The sequence below is a fragment of the Eleginops maclovinus genome, chromosome 18, assembly GCF_036324505.1.
Source record: "Eleginops maclovinus isolate JMC-PN-2008 ecotype Puerto Natales chromosome 18, JC_Emac_rtc_rv5, whole genome shotgun sequence".
Classification (NCBI taxonomy): Eukaryota; Metazoa; Chordata; class Actinopteri; order Perciformes; family Eleginopidae; genus Eleginops; species Eleginops maclovinus.
Genome location: NC_086366.1, coordinates 22,877,181 through 22,900,356, shown reverse-complemented (window position 1 = coordinate 22,900,356; position 23,176 = coordinate 22,877,181). Strand labels below are relative to the sequence as shown.

The window sequence follows — 23,176 nt, the reverse complement described above, 5'->3', positions numbered from 1 at the left end:
CAGTGTATTGTATTTAGTGGACGGATCAAGGACATAGAAAAACCTTAGTCAACTTCCTACTGTATAAAACGCGTCAAGCAAGCATTTAATTCACATCTCCAGAGAAAAAGGTTACTGACAACTCTCAAATATAAACATCCAAACCTGCTTGTTTTGACTAATTTCGGATATAGAACCATTTAAAAAAGTCCATGAATAAATAATTAAAGTATTTTTTAAAACAATTTATTCCCCCTTCAATGTGATCCTCCAGTGCTGTAAAGTAACTAATTACATTAACTCAAGTACTGTATTTAACGTAAATAACGTACTTTTGCTCCACTACATTTATTTAATACCTTCAATTACTTTGCAGATTTGGATTAATAATGTGTAATTTCATTAACCCTTAAATAAGACTTTATTTACAGCTGGAGTAAATTCAAAAGCTACCCTGCAGTATACAAAGTCATTAAAACTGTAACTGCACCTTTACCAGCTTTGATAACACTTTAATTCATCAATGGTTATAATCAAAACATATATTATATATTAGCTAATCTGCGTAATGAGTACTTTTAGCTGCTTGTAACAGAGTATTCAGTTCTACTTTTACTCAAGTACAACAACTGAGTACTTCTCCCACCTCACCCCCAGCTGACAGGTCACTCACAGCTTCAACTCAAAGAACAAGTCTGAGGAGCAGATTTACTGTCTGCTTTCATTTATCCTCAACACAGAGAATATGTTAATCCACCGGCCCTGTGCCCCCTTCTATGTAGATGTACCAGCAGCCCGGAGCTCCCTCCACTTAATGACTTTTAAATCGTGCGTAATGGAGATTTCTGTACCGTTGACGGCACAGAACAAATAAATGGTGACTAATTTGCACAAGCATTGTTGATACAATTATCCAGTTGAGTATTCCGGCAGAAAACCGTTATCCACCTCCATATGTTGCTAATCTTTTTCTTTCCCCAGTCCGTGCATGCAGCTTCAAACCCCTGACAAACTGCCGCCGCTCCCACGGCACTCCTACCTCTCCGTCATTTCATAAATCTGAAGGTGCAGCATTCCAAACAAGTCAGCTGTCCGGCCGAATTACAGCAGATACACCCCGCAATGTAACTGTGCAGGAACTGTGAGTCATGTGCAGGACATGCCTGATGATTTTACATGTGAAGTTGATGCTCGCTGGCATTTATTTCCAACACCTGGCTGGAGTGAAAATACATTTTATTTCACATGCGTCCACTTGTGAAATTTGGTGTTTGATGTAAGGTGTTTCCTGGCCTCATACACAGGTTTTCTCTTCATGCAGGTACAGTGGTTGCTCCTGTTTGGCCTTCTGTGTGTCTGTATCAATGTGATGGAAGCCGAGCAACAAGTGTGCAACATAGTGGAGATGTGCATACACTGCATTCTCCTTAAACACAAAACATGTTGTATCTGACACACAGTTGCTGATACTTTCTGGACTTCCGTATTAAGGATATTCTATAATTATAAAAATGTTTATTTTGGTTTTGCACCTTTTGTCTGTTACTGTTATTGTTATTGTGTAATGTAGTGATACATAATGAACGGCCTATGGTGTGAGTTTTAATTATACGGGATTTTAAATATTATTCAACACATTTATATGGCAAAGTGCAAGTTGTGCCTGTCAGCGGAAGCCACATAGGCGCTAAATTGCAGGGGTTAATAGGAAATGCGCAGTTGTCTCTGACAGTCTCATTCAGAGGGATTATCAATTTTTGTTTCAGTTTTGTCTAAGTGACGCCTGGCTCTCAACAATGCCCGGAGATAACAGCTGTTTATCCAAAAAAGAAAAGGAAAAAAAACACATCACATCTGACATGGAGTCATGACCGAGGCAGGAGAGTGGAGCCGCAGATGAGGCTGCAGAGGGGGCTGCAGAGGGGGCCGCAGGGGCACACATGCAAGACTTGAGGGTAAATATAAAGAGACAAGAGAGTGTTCTTATTGTGGCGCATCGGCCGACTGGCGCCGAGCGGCTCTTTAACAAACTGAGTCCAAGTTAATCAGGAGCTGGGTGTTTCTACAGGAGCTCAGCAGAGCGGAGGGCAGGGAGGCGGGTGGGGAGGGGTTTGGGGGGCACCGTGGCTCCCGGAGTCCCGCACTCACTGTCCTTGGTTTGACAAAATACAACCTGTCGAAGATTACACGCTAACACGGCTTGCCCTGTGAGCACTAAATCATGTCATCAGTGCGAGAATACAAATCCCCGCAAACCGGAAGAATAATGCCATGAGGATAAACAAAAATAAAAAACTTTTAATTCTGGACTTATTAACGTTTATTTGAAACGAGGAAGAGTTTGTATCGAAGTGAGCACTCACCGCTTTTCCTTCTCTTAGATTTTTCTGTCAACATTCACTCATCATCATTCATCTGGTTTCCTCTTTTTCCTCCACGCAGCATCTGGGTTTGTCTTTTCCAGGCTCGTCTCTTTATTGCGCTGCGGCTGCCTTCCCGTCAGCTCGATCAGGAAACACGCACAGATAAACGGCTCTCGCCTGGGGAAGCCGGGGATGTATGAAGCTGAAGTCAGTGTAAGCAGCTAACATTTATAGCCTTGGTTAGTGATTCCAGCCTGAGCGTGAAAAAACAGCCGATAAAATGGAATAAGTAAAGCTGTAATGTTTAGAGAAAGACCGAGAAATGAAATAAATCTCTCCGGAATCGTCGTGGATTTACTGTAGTGAGTTGTTCTAAAAGACAGTGGAGAACTGCTGTTCCTCTGTGTTAAGGTGAGTATTAAAACAGGGACACTGTGAACTGCTTTCTCCGGAGGCGACATTGTAAAAACGCAAGCCGAGAGAGGTGATGCCTCCACCGGCCAACAACTGAGGACTGACCCGGTGTTTGGCTTGGAAATGGGGGTGGGATTTCCCGATCTCTCCTGTCATTGGTTAATATTTTATTCTGTTGACATGTTTTCTTACTGCTAATGCTTCCGACACCTTCTTGTCCCCCCCTCCTTTTCTAGAGTCTGACCGGAGCTGTCAGAACCACGCCTATAGGGGCCCACAATTGGTCCACAAAGCGTAAAATCAGCAATCAAAGGGGCTTGGTTCATTAGTGTTGGGGATGGAGGCAGGAAGGACATGTGAGATAGTCACAGATCTGCAGTGAACGGGGCCACATCTCTCCAGTCAGTGTGGGATGACTAAAGCAGAGAAACAGCTTATTTCTCTGAGAGGCACACATCGCAGCCGGGCTTTGGCTTCACCGAGCCGCTTTTACTGAAGGACTTGGTGGAGGAACCAAAGGAAAATCACATCCACAGCAACTCTGGGCTGTTTTCTTCAGCCTGTTAACGCACTGTTCGTTTGACTGTGCAGTTTTGTCCCGCTTTACAGAAATTCTCGCGAGTCGCGGACCTATACGCTCGCTCCGGGTTGCGGGGAAATACCAATAAACTATCCATTATTTCACTTCGGTTTTTGTGGATGCACCGATGAGAGATCCAGTTTTCACGGGGACTGCAATGGCTTATCACCCTTTCCACGCACACCGGCCGACCGACTTCCCTATGTCCGCTTTTCTAGCGGCCGCGCAGCCTTCGTTCTTCCCGGCGCTCAGCCTCCCTCCCGGGGCTCTCACCAAGACCATGTCGGACCACGGCCTCGCTGGGGCGGCAGAAGCTGCGCTCCACCCGGCCCTCAGCCACCACCAGGCTGCTCATCTCCGCAGCATGAAGAGCCTGGAGCCCGAGGAAGAGGTGGACGACGACCCCAAAGTTACACTGGAAGCCAAGGATCTTTGGGACCAGTTTCATAAACTCGGGACTGAGATGGTTATTACCAAGTCCGGGAGGTAAGCACTTCTGAGACATTATTTTTTATAAAAATCAGTAAAGTAAATCTGTTAATGGGATATGCAGAAAATGAGCTAGCGCTGAACATGTTCAGTCAACTTAAACACATGTATTACGTTGTTAAATGGCGAGTATTAGGCCTTGGATATTTGGTAACATGTTCGGAGATTCATATTAAAAATATGCAGACAATCCAGAGAATAGCCTATGGCAACAATGTGCTATGTTACCCTCGCAGAACACACTAAATATTTTTGTTTTTAAATGGAGTTACTGTCCCATAACATTTTAAAACTAGCGTCAAAGTGTGTGAATTAATAAAAGGTAAATTTACTTTTTTAAATATTTATCATATTTTTCCAAGTACCTCCTAATTTAGGACATTTTTGGGAAAAATGCTAACTGGGATTTATTTAGTTTTTTCTCACCAGAACTGCATGTTGTCGAAGCAGCCGAGCTTATGGATTTCATAAACAGACTGTCACTTCAAAAAGCAGATACGTGAAGTGCTGTGGTCATAAATATACTGCTAAGATTTGTAGTGTAGGGCATGAACAAAAAACACACACAGACACACACTAACAGACACACTACTGTCACCTAACTGCGTGAGAATATTATCTGACAATTACCAAATTCCCTGGTGCTTTTCTTGCTCTGCGTCGCCTTCGGTGCGTCTTTTTGTCAGATTTGTTCAAGGTAATTCGATGATGTGTTTTGGTTCAATCACGGTGTGTTAACTCCATGTGTGTTTCTTTGTTCAGGAGGATGTTCCCTCCGTTCAAAGTTCGAATAAACGGACTCGATAAAAAAGCCAAATACATCCTTCTGATGGACATCGTGGCGGCGGACGACTGCCGCTACAAGTTCCACAACTCCCGCTGGATGGTGGCGGGCAAGGCCGACCCGGAGATGCCCAAGAGGATGTACATCCACCCGGACAGCCCGGCCACCGGCGAGCAGTGGATGGCCAAGCCTGTTGCTTTCCATAAACTCAAGCTGACAAACAACATTTCAGACAAGCACGGATTTGTAAGTATCTGGAGTTTTTAATCTCGTTTGAGAACAGACATTTTGAGTCTACATGTTTGAACAGGCAGGACAGTTTTTAGGTGTTTGTCAAAACCAAATGAAACTTAGGAAGCAAATGGGGAAAGTGAGTGCAGCAGCAACAATTATAAAAATAGAGGAGCAAACCGCCAGGGGAAAATAAATGAAATCCAACACATATGTGCAAAATCAAAACAATATTGCAGGGGGATTTTGAAAGGTGGTTAATAACGGATACAACAAATTTAATAGTGCTTTAATCTTACATAATATATGCTTAAAGATAAGAAGGCCTACATGTATCTTGTTGACACTTTTTCGCCACTTGACTTCCACCGGCCGCTGCACAGCTTATGTTTTGGTCCAGAATATTATCAGCCTTAGTTTTCTCCTCTGCGTCCGAATATTTAAACCCAAAGCCGGCTGTGGAGCAACTCAGGGCATGGAGAAAAACCTCGGTTGCATTTGACAACTAGCACTTTTATTCTGCATGATTATTCTTATCTAAGCTGAGAGTTTGCAAGTTTGCTTGGCATATCAACAAATTAGTTAAATGAGAAATGACGTGAAATGAGAGTCAATATCCGAGCCTGGGCTTCAGTAGCCTCAGAGTATAGTCTATAGTGTGGTATAGTATTGTAGTGGTTGTTATTTTATGTAGGTTCTATTCAAACATTACCCCATGGTTTACTATGACTCACTAGTTAATCCGAATATATATTAGGGTTTTTAATATGGGTTATTAAATATGCAACAACCCCTAAAAAATAATCGGCTTAAGACTAAATGATAAATGCCTGAGAAAGTTCATCTGACTGGCAGGCAGACTGAGCTTCCCCCTGGAAGCAAATTTAACATTTACATGTCTAAATTATTTGCAATCGGTTCGGTACTCGTATTATTTGCACATGTAGCCCTTAAGCTGCTATTGTCTTGTTTTTAAGGTGTAGCCAATATGAATAAACTAATTTTATCTTGAATTAACAATGTATTTAAAGTCCATTTTCATATTGTTTGGCAATATGTGAGAATCATTTTTGGGGGGATTTCTAAAATATAAGCTATTTTATGTTAAAATGCATGCTGTCTTTGGTGCTCCTCTACACCAAATCTCACTGCTGGGGAACTTTCTTTAGTGTTTTTCTCGCATATTTTAAATGAATGGGAAAGAAAATGGAAGGTTTTGGGGTTTTTTTACCTTTAAACCGGATCAAATCATTTTTTGTTAGCTTCATGACAGCATGTGTGGCCTGGTGAGGATTTTCCCTTTACCCCGCACTAATTACAGACAAGTCTGCTCACACAGTAATTATAACGACATCAATAACAATGGATGGATCCGCGTCAACATATTCTTTCTGGTGTCAAAGGGACGCAAAATATTCACTCCGCAGCTGTGTGTTTTTGTGTGTGTTGGTCCAGACCATCCTGAACTCTATGCACAAGTACCAGCCCCGGTTCCACATAGTGCGGGCCAACGACATCCTGAAGCTCCCCTACAGCACCTTCAGGACCTACGTGTTCCCGGAGACAGAGTTCGTGGCAGTGACAGCGTATCAGAACGACAAGGTGAGTCCCTGTTCACACTCAACTGACTGCCTCTAATATGGCTGCTATACTTTGCATAATAAATGTCCTACATGCGTCCCCTCCCCCCACCCTGCAACTCCCGAAGACTTAATCTGATTTTGTAGGTCGCCTAATTTCGCTGCAGAGGACTCCCATGTCCCACTTCGTAATCATTTTGTATTATTTTGCATAGACTCGTGGTTTTATCAGATATTTCTCACCATGAATATGTCCTTCGTATTTTATTTTTGTCTTGTCAAAATAAATCGTTTTTCGGGATTTAATAATAAAAATTGTTTGACCTTTCAACAAAAACAGCATATTTGAATTTGAGATTTTGTAAAAGCCTGTGTATATTTACTTATCATTATTGGCCCCTAGGCTGACACCTTATCCTCATCCATGAGGCTAATTGGAGCTTGTGTCCAGGGGGGTCGGGTGCCTTGTAAAAGTTTATGGGAAAGAGTCACCATCGATTAGAGGGCCTTTAAAGGGCTGGTCAGCCCACAGCCACAGTGGCCAGATGTTGTAAAACACTGTAAATTCAAATGACAAACGCCTGAAGCTCTTGCTCAGGGGGCACAGGGCCTCGACGCTCACGCAAGAGCCACCCAGTCGTGTGCCTGCTCCGTGGAGCCACACCAGCCTCTTCCACATCAGGACATATCGTGAAGAAGCAGTGATCCAAACCACATTATTAATTATTGATATGAGTCATCTGTTGTGTTCCCTCTGCCTTTTTTTCTGGAGGCTTGTGTGGCCCCATAGAGGAATATTTCGTGGCAGATTTTCTCTCTAGGGGCCTATGAGAATAACGCCCCATCATTTCGCTTTTATTAATAATGAAAATCTCAGGCCTGTCGTGGCTTCTGTCCAACACCCTGGTTTCTGCGTGTTTATCCAAATGCGTTGTTGTCCCAAATATTGTGCACACCTGGCTCAACAATATTATCCGTTTTTGACAGATAACGCAGCTGAAGATTGACAACAACCCTTTTGCCAAAGGATTCAGAGACACGGGGAACGGGAGGAGAGAGAAAAGGTAACACATGCAGCCGAACACCTGTGCGTCGTGCGTTTGTCATGCGTATCGCACACCACCATTCATTATTGTTTATATTATAAATGAACAGGAAACAGCTAACCATGCCGTCGCTCAGGATGTATGAAGACCAGTGCAAGGCGGATCGGGATGGTGCGGATTCGGACGCCTCGTCTAGCGAACCCCCAGGCCGCGACCCCGTGCACTCCCCGCTGGGAGCCGACAGCAGCCCACTGAGGTTCAGCAGGCCAAGCCGAGGTAAGAAACCTCCTCGTTTATTTATTTAAGAATGCTGTTTGATAATGGCTATGACGTTTCGTTGTTGTTGTCATCCATTAAAAAAAAATCAAAAAATCAAAATAGTGTTTATTAGTTAAAATATTGACATTGTATGAAATAAACAGTAGCGTGAATAAAATACATTCACTTATTGTGTAGATTATTATTTTATTTTTTATGTTTTTTGCGGCCCCATGTGTTTTACGCAAATTCAGATGCATTCACGTAACAAAATGATCATTTTGAAAAATGTAGGCGATATGCACCCTCGGGTGTTTAAAAGGTCATAGTGGATTTGTACTGGTTATGTACTCCACAGCTGTCACCAAATCATTGTGCCGCTTTATTATATGAAATTCCAATTAATACATTTCATTTGTAATAAATGTATGATGCCGAAACTCGCGTTTGGCAAATGTTTATGTATTATTATGTATTATGTAAGAACTGTGAACTCAATCATTAAAGTCAACTTGATTTTAAACTGAATGATACATTCTGGTTTTGAATAAACAACATGTAAAACGTCTATTGGGGTTATTGGCAATTGAAATCCTTTAATTTTTATTTATTTACCAAACTAATTTATATGACAAAGGACGTTTAAAGCAGTAAGTGGATGTTTGCATATAAAAGATTTAAACATAGGAAAAATAATGCAAACAATAATGTACAGGATAACTCAATCAAAATTGAAAATGTAGGCTCAATGTTAATTTTCTAAAGTGGAAATGAAATGTGCAGTGTGGATTTTGTGAGTGTAAGGCCATCAATTGAAAAGACCAACCTAATACAAGCTGGTTATTGGTGTGTGTTTTTTGCAATGCCTGACAAAGTGTTATTTGCTGACACCTCTTTTTTTCCTATTCAATTTCTGTTATAGATGATAAAACATGCACTGACAGCGAGCAGGAGCTGGATCATCCTGACGAGCGCTGCACTGGCTCCAACAGCCCGGGACCTGAACCTGTGTCCCCCTACAGCTCAAGGTGTGAGGAGCGCATCAGGGACAGGCCGAGCACAGAAAAGAAGGAGGACTCCCATTTCAGTATAAGGAACCTTGAGAAGGACAAAGCGGAGAGCAGGCACAGGAAGGACACCACAGACGTGTTGACAAAGGACTCAGAGGCCGGAGGCATTAGTGCCACTAAGGAGGCCTTCTCCCCTCTCATGGTCCAGACCGAGAGCCCCTCGCACTTCAGCCCGGGCCACTTACAAAGCCTGGCTCTGTCTGGCCTGCACAGTCAGCAGTTTTTTAACCCTCTAAGCGCTGGATCACCGCTGTTTTTTCACCCTGGGCAGTTCGCCATGGCCCCCGGAGCCTTTTCTGCTATGGGCATGGGGCATCTATTGGCCTCTGTATCCGGAGCAAGTGGTTTGGAAAACGGCGGCCACTCTGGCCAGGGCACAGGAGGAACCCCCAACCCCTTCCCCTTCCATCTTTCCCAGCACATGCTCGCCTCTCAGGTAAGGAAGTTCAACCTGTTACAATAGTACTCAGTTTGCCTGTACACCTGTTTGGATTGGGAGTGTACTTAGCTTTGTTTTAGCCATGACCAGTGAAGTAAAATATAATGTATTTGCTGCATGAGCTCAGGAATCTCTTTGATTTATTTTTTGTTGGTGGATCTATTTGTAGAAAGGATTGCCTCAGTTGCCTCAATAAGGAAAACTTTTTTTGTTCTTTCATACTTTCAAAATTCAGTAGAAATTGTAAAAAAAACCAAATTATTTGGTTGTGTGTTGGAAAAATGGATAACTTCTTTGATTGTTTGACTGTAAAAAGTGATGTGTTCAGCTCTAACCCAAAGTCATCTACTTTTATATTACAGGGCATCCCCATGCCGCCATTTGGTGGTCTGTTCCCGTACCCCTACACCTACATGGCGGCCGCTGCAGCAGCGGCCTCTGCCTCCGCCCTCCCCGCCACCAGCACCTCCAGTCCCCTCTCCAGGAACCCCTTTCTGACTGCGTCACGTCCCAGACTCCGATTCAACCCTTACCAGCTCCCAGTGTCGCTGCCACAGAGTTCCAGTTTGCTTACCACCAGTCTGCAGAGCTGCCTCAACCTAGGGTCCGAATCCTCCAAACCAGGCAGCAGGGAGACCAGCCCGGCCCCAGAGCTCCACAGCAACCACAAGACAGGAGGGTCCAGTGTGAGGGCTGCATCTCCTAAAACTTCAGTGAAGGACTCAGTGAATGAGCTGCAAAGCATCCAGAGACTGGTGAGCGGCCTGGAGGGCCAGAGGGAGCCCTCCCCCAGGGCAGACTCTCCCAAGTGATGAAGACTCTGTTTAGGATGAAGACTTGGCTTGAATACTAGAGGACTATAAGTGCAAATGTCCTGTACAGCACATTAAGGAGACTGGGATGAGGTTTGACCGATATGGGTTGCTGAAGGCCAATAACTGGTATTTCTTGGAACAAAACTGCGGATTGACAGAAACTTAGTCAAGCTGACCTGATAGAAAGCCTGCCAGATAAAATGTGGTTTATCATTAAAGTGTGTTGATTATAGTTTAAAAACTAGAAAACAAAAAATGTAAAAACTCCCCCCTGAAGCCCAGTGTTTTCAGATTAGTCCTTCTTGAAGGCAGGCATACTGGGATACATTCCCACATTGATATCTTTAAAATATTTTTAAAAACTAACATTGAAGATGAATGCGAAAATTGAGAAATATATACTAAAATAATGGTTTATTTTTAAATAACTGACCTTCCAGCTCATGGACATGCCATCATGTCCCACTCTATCATATCCATAATCACAGGTGGACCAGTATCTGCCCCATATCGTTCTCCACACACTGATCGACGCACAGGGAGAGTGTGTGTTGATTTAGGTTAACTTGAAGCGTTTGAGCATCCAGGCTTTTTTTTTTTTTTTTTTTAAATACCGAGCCGAGCCCTGAACAGGAGCCTCATCCCGCCGAGAGGCAGGTCTCAAGCTGCATCCAAAAACTTTTCTTTTTTTCCAGGCCTGACATTTCAAAAGGCTTGGAAGGTGAACTGCGAGAGGAAGACAGACAGAACCGCTTATCATTTCGTGCCCGAAAAATTGCTTCTGAACTATTTATGTAATTAAAGATAAAATATTCTGTAAATAAAGCTAAGATCCAAGAATATGCAATTGGTATTAATTTATTCAAGGCTGTATATTAGCGTGTATATATTTCGAATTTAACTTGTTGCTTCTTATTTTTTCTTCTCCTCCCCCTCTTCCCAATTTCTGAACATATACTGTACATGAAAGCTATTTAGCGCTTGTTGGTTTGAAAAACTGTGTATGAAGCATCACACATTTTAGGGTGATGTGTGTGCCATGTTAGTCTGTATCCACCGACAGAGACAGAGAGAGCTCCACATGGATTCAAAAACACCTCAGGTTATTTCACTCCAGCCAGGAGACATTCAAGGCAATTCCTCCTATGCGCGTCATTTATATCTATTCAAAAATATATTTAAAGATGAAAGTATCTTGTTTATGTTGGTTGACCGGGTTTTTTTTTTTTTTTTTGATTGTCTCACAATTTCAATAAAAAAATCGTTGTGCTGAAATATTGCAGGTGTATGATTATCTTTATTATATCATGACTTTTATTGCTGTTAGATTCATCTTATTAGAGCGAAACAGATGTAAGCTACACCATTAAGGATCACATTTTAAATGAAGTCATCTATGGTTTTACACACACTGTAAAGCCCACACACATAAACACACGTGACAGGAGTGCCCCCTATTGGCCAAATATTTAACAGGAAACAATGCATGTGGTTTGCTAAATCTGATAACACAATGCTATTGGGTTTGATCCATGTCATAAAAGAATTATAAAAATCCGATTGTGAATAAATTGGTGCAGAGATCTTTGCATTAAAGCTACACATGTAAATATTAAATAATGCATTATAATCTACCTGATCAATATACCAAATTACATGTTTTCTTCTTGGTATATTTCTAACTGTTTAGTTTGCAGTAGTCAGTCTTATTTTCAATGCTAAATCGGGTCTGTCCCCTGCATGCAGGTCTATTTAGAGCAGGTCCTCAGTCACCGTCAATAAGCATTTCCTTTAGTATTGTGTGGCCCTCTGTATTTTTAGAAAGAGTCGAGTAATGTAAGTATTTATAGGAAAGGCTTTCTCTGCTGCACTCATACACATCCTCTGCAGCCTGAGACCAAACTGAACTGTTTATCAGGAAATATTTTCTGGAAAATAAACTCCACATGAAACATGTTTTCACTTATATTGCATGCATTGCTTATTAAATGGGCTTAATATGTCACGATGTTAAAAATAAACATAAAGTAAGCGTCTGTAAACGATGAAAAGTATTCTTTTTTTCTAGCGTTTTAAGCATTGATCTTGTATGTTCGGTACCAAAGTCAACGTGTGTGTGTGTGTGTGTGTGTGTGTGTGTGTGTGTGTGTGTGTGTGTGTGTGTGTGTGTGTGTGTGTGTGTGTGTGTCTCGGTTTAAAGGGTTAAGCAGGGGGAGTTTAGGGCAGCAGACAGCCTTTTGTCCGGGACCCGGCGCCTGTCGCCTGCCTGCCGGCCACAGCCTCCACACCGCCCCGCTTCCTAATTAGAGATCCAGCCCCCCCTCCTCCCCCCTCTCCCCCTGCTTCTTCATTTTCTTTTCTTTTTGCAGTGATAATCACAAAACTCTCATTCTATTACGGGGGCCATTGTTGCCACTCTGTTATCTTCAATTAACAGCGAGAGCGGCTCGACCTCGCACTCTGGGAGAAAAAAATATGTGTCTAAATCAATCAGTCAATGAGTGATCAATAGGCTCCTGTGGAGGCCCCGTGGATCATAACTAATGACTGCTGACGGCGTGGGGTAAAAAGGCCAAGATTATTCACAACTTTGTTAAATGATCAGTGTAGGCCTATGTTGTTATTTAAGCTTTTGTAGGCCAACAGAAGAAGTTACACCGTTCATTTCCACACTGAAGACAAGCGGCACATTTCCTGCTTTTCTGTGTGAACCTGAACATCACAGAGGGTTGCCCTTCATTTTCTATCCTGAAGGATTAGAGTCTATTGGGATCTGCCCCAGATTACACAAATATTATTTTTATATATACAGTTTGTATTTGTTTTCCTAAAATGTATACAACAATTTATGTGATCAAATAGCCAAACATTGCAATAGATCCTGTTTAAATTATTTCTTTCTTTTTGGATGTAACTACTACCACTATTCTACATATTCATATTTTATATTTAGTGTAAGTGTGTGAATAATTGTATAGCTGAAGCAATCATGTGCTTGCAAATTCAATATTTAACTATACCATTTTGCTAATACAGCCTTTATTTATAGTGGTGTTTTTGTACTTTAGGTTGTTTTTACCAAACTAAATATTTGAACAATTCCTCCCACTAAAGACAATATATATATGTCATTTTTATCAAGATTAATTCAAGTGGAACAGATAAATGAATAAGTGAACCTGTATGACTCTATTTTCTAACATCCCTTTTTTTGTACAGTTGCTCACGTGATCTGCCTTAGATGATTATGATGAAATGGAAGCTTTAGGTAAATGACCCTCTGTGTACAATTTTCATATTTAAAGGTTGAGACTGATGTCTGAAGGCCAATATTTTACACCTGTTGACCATTAAATTATTATTTTTGCAAGCCCTATTGAGCTGCAGAACAAACCAGCATTTATACTGTGGGGAAAAATTGAACTGCATTTCACTTCAGAATATCAAAGTTGTCCTCTATTTGTGAATGAAAGGCTGTGTCGGTGCAGTGCTTGGTGTGATGTCTACAGAGTGTGTATTGTTATGCTGCAGCTCTGCAGGCTTTTCTCTCCACATGCGTCTCTCTGATTGGCTGCTGTGCTCAGGTGCAGCCGTCAGATTGGTCCACAGCAGAGCAGGAGTGGTCCTATCAAAGGCCTCTGTTCTGTAAGGACAGGCAGGGAGGAGGAGGGAGGAAACGCACCACCTCTAACCTCACTGTACACTGTAACACTTCTACAAGCCAGTACCACACACACGCGCACGCGCGCGCGCGCACACACACACACACACACACACACACACACACACACACACACACACACACACACAAGTAGACAATCCAAATGTTTGACTTCAGGTTTAAAGGGGAGAGCACAGATTGCTTTGAGTTAGCTCCAATCATCAGTGCAAGAGAATTAAAATTAAAACACCTAATAAACACACCTATAAAATGCACTTGTTGTGAGGGTGCATGTGTGTGTGTGTCTGTGTGTGGGGGGGGGGGGGGGTTAGTTAAGAAGTACAGTGTCACAGCCTGCAAGCCTGTCGCCCCCTCCTGGACACAGAGGCAGGACTTCTGCCTAAAAGTGGGGTCTTCAGTAAGGTATTGATAATACAAGGGTGCAATGACTCCACTTGTTTAGGACTTCACTCAGTCCAAAAGTACTTGTGTCCAGTTATTATTTTTTAATTCTCTTGCAAACAAGTTGATCACAATCCTATAAACATGTAAAAACTAAGCTTAAAACTAGAACATTATGGTACTGACTGTAGATTGACACTGGGACAGAGATATATTATGTTAAAATATTAGTCCAAAATGTGTTTTGTTTTGCTAAAGGTCTTTTTATGTTGCTGCCACTTTAGTAAGTAGCTGTTTCTCCATGAATGTGAACTGTTTGGAATATCTGTTTACATATGCATGAGCCCATTGTTAAAGTATTTTAATATTTCCTCCTTCTAAACTCACCATGGTCACTTCTCAACCAGGGCCGCTTGCTAAACAAACAACCACTAGGTGGCACACTCACTTACTTTGCAAGTTACATTATTGCATCCTCAAATACTTCATGATGAAATCAGTCGTGACTGTACTGAGAGAACAGACAACAGCAAATGTACGTCCTCATCACCATTAATCAGAGCAATTGAAGATAATGTTTCTGGTGATATTTCAAAACTCAAACTCATATACGTTTAGGAATCCATTCATAGAGTATTTAAGTGTGAATATCTGTCACACATGAAATGTAAAGTCAGACAAAACATTATTATATTATATTTAAATACGCACATGAAAATAATTTGGAATATAAATCTGTAATAAAACCATTTTATGAAACTATCAAATGAGAAGTCAAGTCAAGAGAAAAATGATTTTAGTATCAGCAAAAGTCAATAAAAAAAAATATATATTTCAATAATCTGGAAGGGCAGTAGGGTAAGATTTTATATGTTGAGAGATCAGAAGTCCACTACCAAGATCTGTTTTTGTTAATTGTATGATTATAGCTAATTTATACAAATCTTTAAAAATAAATGTTGATATGGAACTAAAATATCAACCAGAAATGCTCTTATTCACACCACCATTGCACTACAGTATACAGTTCAATCCATTTACCCCTGACTCAAACACACATTGTGAAAACAGATGGAAATATTTTCTGCTCCTGTCAGTCCTGTACTCAAAAATCACAACATTGAGCCCTGTTGCAGACAAGTTCTTATGCAATGTGAGAGCCACATAACAGATTAATGCATTAGTGCATGAGAGAGGTTGATGCAATTGTGCATAAAACCTTCAGTCAAACATGGTGGTGAAAACATTGAGGTGCGTGGACATTTTGCCTATTGTGGGCTGGTGATTTTCCCAGGATGAACCTGATCAAAGGAAAGTAAGTGTCATCTCTTGTAGTTAAGAGTTGTGAGGAAATCCATTCATTTGCTCTTAAACATATTCAGTGACTCAGATATTTTACATATACTATGTAAAAGTACAAATACCTAAAAGTAAAAGTCTTACTTTTAAAATATGAAGATATGATAGATTTCAGTATCAACAAAACGAGTCATTATGCAGAAGCACCTTCAGTGTTTTCCCATGTACTTGTTTATTTAGGTAGTTTAATTTGCAGCAATATGAAATCATCATATGTTGTTTTATCAAATTATTGTCTAATTTTAATGAGTTTTCCAAAAATGCCCTGTTTTTTGATTTTTCCAACTACGTGTGCTATAAGGCACACGTAGTTGCCTTATAGCACACGTACTGTTTGATGATCTTAAGAAGGAGAAGCACTTTCTCTACACATAATTGAACACTTTAGTACCAAGAACATTTTTAATTTAAACATTTTCAAAACCCCTAATTTGTAGTTAAATAGTTTTCTCTGGACTCTGGAAGAAGTACAATCGGACTAGCTATTAAATCTCTCAGATAAATATATTGGAGTATAAAGTAAAATATTTTAGAATAAACTTACTAGAAATGAAAATACTCAAGCAAATGACATCACATTTTCTACATTCAACCCCTGAACAGGCCAACACTCTGCCATGTTTGTTCAATTTCAACAGCAACAACTGCTGAGCTGCACAGCTTTTCATTCCAGATCTCCATCCAATGAACGTTTTTATGGAGGGATGAGAAGGGAAAAGGCGAAACAAGCTTTTTTCAAAGATAGCTCTGGACTCTTTTGAAATTGATGCCAAGTATGGTGCAAGTATACATAAAAGGCCTTTCAGTGAATACTAAGACAGTTTTTTGGGGTCAAAATACTAGTAATCCTGTTACTGGAAAACCTCTTGTCTTAAATAGTTTTTAATTTTTAATAGAGTTGACATGCTAGAGGGTTAGAGTTTCCAACCCACAAATGCTCATATTTACGCATTCTGGGTTTTGACAAGCGGACACTATAGCAAGATTTGGAATAAATATAACATTTAAGAGCTCTATGTAAAGACTATATGTAATGGTACATCCTACTATGACCTGCTGTCTGGAGACAAATTACAAACTGAAAGATGTCAAGCAGAAAAGCCGTAAATCAGAGCAAAGCCAAACACTGTGGGGCAGTTAATGAAGTGGCCATGCTGGGACATTCTCCATCTTGTCAGTCATTACTGCTAAAAAAAACAGTAAAGGCCAACATGGAAATGCCCGCTTTTCACTGTCCTAGATCAAACAGCAGTGTGCGCATGTACTGCAGATCTTCAAGCCCAAATCACAAACACAGAGCCTGTTGAACATCCAGGTCTTTGCGAAAGTGGGCTTTTGATCATGGCGGAAACCTCAAGGATGTGTTTAAAAAGGACAGAAAGAGGAACTATGTGGGATCCATGCGTCTGACCCTGGAGAAATCATTTGCTCTGATGGCACTAAGAGGCCTGGCCTCAACACACTGGGCCGTCACAGAAGATGAACACAGGAGATTAGCAAAGACTAACAGTCTCTGTCATGATGAACGGATGCCGGGGCCAAGTCAAGATATTGAGACTAAACCCACCAGCTCTTCTAAAAACATACAATCCCCCCAACACTTGTCCAAGCTCAGACGCATGTAAAAATACACCCACGCCTGCTTAGATAAACTCCACGGACATGCAGTATACTCAAGACTTGAGTTTGACTGATGCTGCTTTTTCTTAAGAAACAAAGACAGTATACAGTATTTATAACTGTTGTTTATTACTAAATGACAGGTTTAGCAATTACCTAGAGAGATTTTAGTGTGTGATCCATGCTCCAAGCCATGTTCTTTCTCTGCTTTATCATTGTCTTACCAGCGTGCATTTTGGGCTGAAAATGTTGCCCATGAGATAGCATGAATCTTCATTAAAACTGAATGACTAACAGATAATAGGTTAAAGAATCAAAATGTTAGGTTCACCATCAGAAATCTCAGAAAGCCTCCAAAGTAAATAAAAGTGCAATTTAAAGTTCTACCAACCTCTTTGATAAGAAACTTTCAACAAGATGGTCCCAGGTAATGGTGACGACAATGTTGGCTGAGTGGAGTTGAGACAAAGCACTGCTGCCACTGCCTGCAGATTTAGAACAGGCTTGATAGAGCTTAACATTAAATTTAAAATGATAAGTAAAAAAAAAATGTTGCATCTGGATCAAATCACTCGTCATCATAAAAAGTGACTGATTTCAGTCCAGGTAGATAACTACAAACAGCATGGCTAGCACTGGTGCTGGTGGATGGTTAGCATGTTAGCTAAATGAGTGGTTTAACTAACCTTGAGTTTGAGCTGCAACAGAAGATCAAACCAAACCTTAGTTCTACCCCAGAGTGGGACGAAAGAGAGCCAAGGCAAAGGTTATGGCATTTTGTGATGAAAGTTATGCTCAAATTGAATAGCTTGCGGGAAATGGGACGCTAAACCGGTTTAAACAGGGATGCCTTCGAAGTTGCTGTCATTGTACATTTAGCTCCCAGAGGAAGCTACTGTGAAAGGATCATTTGGTCCCACGCTAATTTTGTAGTTTCTTTTTGGGGAGTTTTTCCTGCAAGGGTCTTAAAAAAGAAGGTTTTACTTAAGCCCACTGGGACAAATTTGTAATTTCTGATATATAATAATACTCAAAAACTACATTTTGATGGATGGTTGGATGGATTGATTGGTTAACAACGGCAATTTTGACCTGCTGCTGAGGCAAGAAGTGTGTTAGCAAGTTGCACACATACATTGGGTATGTGTAAGTATAACGTTTTGCACTCTGGACAATCAAAATGTTAGTTGAAGAATTCATTGACAGGGATGTAAGAAAGTTTTTGTTTACCTCAAATTGTGTGCCAGTTTTTCGTAAAGAGTGTTAAATCTAAAGAACATAAATAAAAAGCTGAGATGTTATCACATCCTGCTTTATTTTTCGTAAACAGGCCTATATTGCATATGAAAGGACAAATACTTGCTTGCAGTAATGGTAAATAGCATATGTATGTTCACCATCAGTTGTTATGTTACTGAAACACTTAAATACATGTAAATCTACCACAGTGAGAAACACAATCCGGATTGTCTTTTACATTAGAAAAATGATTTAATGGCAGGATGTTGCTGTTAAGATATAACAAAGCAGGATCAGTCAATGTTTGGCAGGTCTTTCCTTTCAGGCAACACTTGGAGGAGTAGAGCCAGCTAAAAAGCCTTGAAATTGAAAATCAAATAAATAATACTTAATAATAAAACTAAATTAAGTTGTACTTTATTTACCTTTGCATATGTTTGGAATGGGTCTATAGGAGCACACCATTTTGCTATTCAATTACAATACTATTTTGACTTTCACTTCATCTACATCTGAATGTATTTAAACATACAAGACACACACATGCCTATGATTCACATTGTGGGAAGTTTTTCTCTTCTATTTAAATCTCACCGAGTACCTATCCTTCTTGAGAACAAAGGCTAAACACAAGGGTGCAAAAGTATTTTGAAACACATTTTAGATGACTGCTGACAAGTCACTCACACCCAATAAAACCAGAGATATAGTGAAGTGCAGGAAGACAAATGGCTGCCTGGCATTTACCGCCGGCAGCAGAGCAAAACCGGCAAAGTACAGCTGAGAGGACATGGACAAAAACTAGTCCCTAAAATCCCTGAGTTCCATTTATCTTTAATGACCCGGACCAAACAATGAATTCAGATGAGCTTGTCCTTGTCACAAGTATTTTATTAGATGGTCACAGAAGACTGCTGTTTTACATTTAGCAAGGAGCTGTTACAGTGACAAAGTTCCAACAACAGGGGGAGTTTAAGGAACACAAGAACGTGAACATCTCAGAGAGACAAAAAGTTTCATGAACAGATAGAACTGTATTGGTTCAACAGTCATACAGTCTTTTATTGATCACATGCTAACCAATACCTGTTGATCAGAAGTGATGAATACTTTAGAGTTTCATGTCAATAAATTCCGTTCATTTCCAACTGGTTCCATTTCCACTTGACTGAAGTATTTGGTTCGATAATTGAGAGTTAAATAGGAGCTAGCCATCTCTGATCACATCTGCCATTTGAAAAACCACATAAAAGGCAGCAGGGAGAGTCCAAATGTATCACATCCACATTTTGTGCACATGGCAAAGTCCTTTCTTCACTGAGGCACAACTAAAGCACTCTGAAGTTCGCTGTATCGATGATATGTGAAGAGAGAAGAAGAAGGCGACGAGGGATTTTGGAGGTTCCATTATGGGAGGTCTGAGTAACAACCTACACTGCTGAGCTCCGGGCTGTGAAGTCAGCAGGATAACCAGGTCCCATGTCTGCCGTGTCACATGTTAGGGGATCAGAGGAACCGGAGGAGCTGGAGTGTGTATGTGAGTGTAAGTAAGACTATGGGTTTGACCAAATCTTGAACCAAGCAGCACATGATGCCTACATACCGCCAGCGAGGCAGCTACTAAAGTCCAACTGGAATTAGCAATTGACCTTGACACTAATATCATCAAGCTGCGCTCCGAATTAAATGGTCACAGTGCAAACATGGCGCCCACTTCAAAGAGTCCAGGGGCTTACCTCTGAAAAACAAAGGGCATGACACTGTTTAAATACGAGCACTGCAGAACCAGTGAGACGCCAGAGCTTATGATGCCAGATAAACAGGAGCTGTTTTATAGAAGCTGTAACTCTGCTAGCTTTCTTTTCACCAAAGAAGTTCATCACACTGTAGTTTAATGCTTAAGAAACAGTCTTTATTTGACAAAACTTATTTCATTTTTAGCTATAACATTTTACCACAAAATATTTTGGTTCAGGGTGCTGCTAACGATAATCGCCTCTGGTCATTTTCAGTCTGTATATGCCTTTTATTTCAATGTTTAATTCAAAAGGTAAAACAAGCCAAGATTTATGGCATATTGTTAAATTGTTTGGGAAATATTTCTTATAAATATGCTTCATAATGTAGAAGGTCATCCTTCTGAAGACAAAATTTTAACTTTTCAATAAAAGCTAGGCCCCCACAACACATACGATAGTTTCTTTCCGCTACAAGACATTGTAATTAGTAATAATAGGACAAATACTGTATCTATCCTATGACTGAACAGAAATGTTGATATCCATAATTGCACAGTTGAGAGAATGAGTTGCTGGGTGAAATTGCAGTTAAGAAGAATAATATTTTGGTTGATCAAAACTGCAGATTACGGAAGAGGATCAGGGCCACATTTTAGTTGGACTTGGAAGAAGAAAAAAAACATTTTGGTCAGATCTCAAAATATGTTCACATTTTGCCCTAATCCTCTTCTGTAGCAGATATTTTATGTAGGAAACACAACTTTTTCTAATCAAAGTTGAACCTTTTAAGCAGTAGAAATGTAAACTTTTGCAGCAGCTTCATCAGTGCTCTTGAGTTAACACAATTTGGAAAGTGCAGCAATGTTTTGTTCATTAGAAGCTGTATTACATTGTCTTGATTTGGATGATTCTCTGTCATTGGTGATGGAGTTTGTTGGATTCAATCATCACTGGTTGCTTTGAGCTGTTGGTTACTGCTCTGCGGTAAATACTTACACCCATTCATGTTTTGTGGCAGAGTTGCTGCCAACACTGAGGATAAATAGCTTGATCTTTTCTCTAAAGAAGTATCAGTAGATTTGCAGATTTTATAAGAAGGAAAACCATGAACATATGTGTGTCAGTTAACTAAGAATATGTTTAGAACATTTTAAAGAAAGTAGGATTGTGAATCAACTTTAATTTATTCCACCACGGGAAGTCATTTTCACATAGCTGCCACTTGAGATGAAACACAGCCAACTTCCAAATGTGTCAAACCAATGTTTGTGACTAAATTTAAAACTCTTTGCGAAAACCCAAACCGCCACTTTTCCATTAATTGGCCACAGAGGATTAAGGGCAGCTCAATTCCTTCACATAATGAAGATGTACTCATATTCAAAACAACACTATAACACATCACATGACGCTAAGGTCCAAACTAATAAAACATAACAAGCATCACTTTAAGGGAGGTAATTGTTTCCTACAATTTAAGGCCTTTCCCAGTTGAACTGAATAACCCTGAATTCAGGAACTACTGTATGTCTGGACTGAAGAAACGCTTTTGAGAAAATGTTCCAGAGCAAAACAGTACATTTTCTATTAATGCAAAGTCTACAGAATATCCGGCACTTTTGAGTTTGAATCCAAGAAAACAGCTACTATACACCAAGGTCCACAGACGCGTGTTAATTGTCTTGTTCATCGAATATCATTGAGATAAAAAGGAAATAACTATCTTTTCTGGAGAATTATCTTAAGGTTTGAATACTGTCACCACATTTTATATATAAAGGACTGTGTTACTTCAAAGTTAGAAAACAGCTTGTCTCTTACAATGATATTTATTATTCCCTTTGTTATATTACCTGTGGAGTACCTCAAGGATCAGTCTTTTGACCATTATCCTTTTTAACTTGTAAAGTATTTACTACATTCTTTTACATTTTTTAGTGTATGACACAACACTTTTCTCACTTAAATAAAGACCCCAAGAAATTGCTTAAATAATAAATCAAGAACCAACTAAGAAAAGGCTGAAACAGTAAACTGTAACATATTAGGAATACATTAAGAAAACATGTTTTGGGGGAATTTGGCCAGGGAATGATGATAAATTCAAAATAGTATAATTGAAAAAGTTCAATCTTACCAATTACTGGGTTTAGAGAAGTATGAGTTCTACCTTGAAAAGAACAGAAGAATAAAAGAAAAGTTATTTGGTTTATACAACAGCATATCATCGATATAAGTACACACTTACTTAATACTTAAATGACAGTTTGGTTTGATTGACAGATGTTCAGTGATTTTGAATGCCCTGCTTTCTCATTTTTAAAAGAGCCTGCACAGTCAACATTTTTATCCTTGTAACATTAGTGTACCACCAACCTGTAATTAGTCATTTTAACTGTATTATTTTATTCTGTGTATATGTACAGTATATGTATTTCTGAAAGTGTTAGCAATCTTGTCTTTTGTCTTTCTCTCTGTTCTATCCTTTTTTCTCCTTTATTAGTTGAATCAGGCAAACCCCAATAACTGCCCTAATAAAATTGCCATTTTTTTGTACCTCTCAATTAAATCCTTTATTTATATGGATTAGTATTTTTTGGAAGAACAAAGCATTAAACTAGCATGGATGAGAAGCCTCTTCAATGATAAAATGAAAAATAATAATGATGGATAACTGCCCATATTCCATCCAAAGATGAAATTGATATGATACAGTTTTAAACCAGGAAAAAACCTGGTAAGTGGACCTCGAGTTGGGATAATAACATAGTAACACATAGTCACATTTGTGTTTTTGGGTAATCCAAAAACACAAATGTTACATATTTTCACATGGTGTTAGGAAGAACTCTAATATTTGCTCTCCTTGAGGCTTTCTTTTGGTTGCCACCAACTCCGGAAGGATTATTGTATTTTTTTGGCTGCTAAAAACTCCACCATGTTCAAAAGCTACAGTGGGGTTATCATTAAGGATGTTTTTTACTGAAAATAACTCCCTGTTGCTGTTCGAAACAAGATTGATGAGTGCAGTGAAGCAAAATGCTGAGCTGCACCTCCATCTATAAACTCAGAAAGGTTGGAATGAAAAGTCAGATATTGAATCCAAAT

The 23,176-nt window shown here is 40.0% G+C and overlaps 1 protein-coding gene across 3 annotated transcripts; it reads left to right on the top strand.

Annotated features, from left to right (window-relative positions):
• Positions 1 to 2,105: 2,105 nt before the first annotated feature.
• Positions 2,106 to 10,888, top strand: tbx2b (T-box transcription factor 2b). Of its 3 annotated transcripts, none has more exons than XM_063907205.1 (7): positions 2,106 to 3,822; positions 4,588 to 4,857; positions 6,292 to 6,442; positions 7,408 to 7,484; positions 7,603 to 7,742; positions 8,647 to 9,230; positions 9,596 to 10,888. In XM_063907205.1, the coding sequence occupies exons 1-7, from the start codon at positions 3,464 to 3,466 to the stop codon at positions 10,043 to 10,045; spliced, it is 2,031 nt and encodes a 676-aa protein (XP_063763275.1). In that variant the 5' UTR covers positions 2,106 to 3,463; the 3' UTR covers positions 10,046 to 10,888. The 3 variants fall into 3 exon arrangements, with proteins under 3 accessions (XP_063763275.1, XP_063763272.1, XP_063763273.1); XM_063907202.1 differs by having other exon boundaries at positions 2,107 to 3,822; positions 7,576 to 7,742; XM_063907203.1 differs by having other exon boundaries at positions 2,108 to 3,822; positions 4,588 to 4,855; positions 6,296 to 6,442; positions 7,576 to 7,742.
• The last annotated feature ends 12,288 nt before the right edge of the window (positions 10,889 to 23,176 follow it).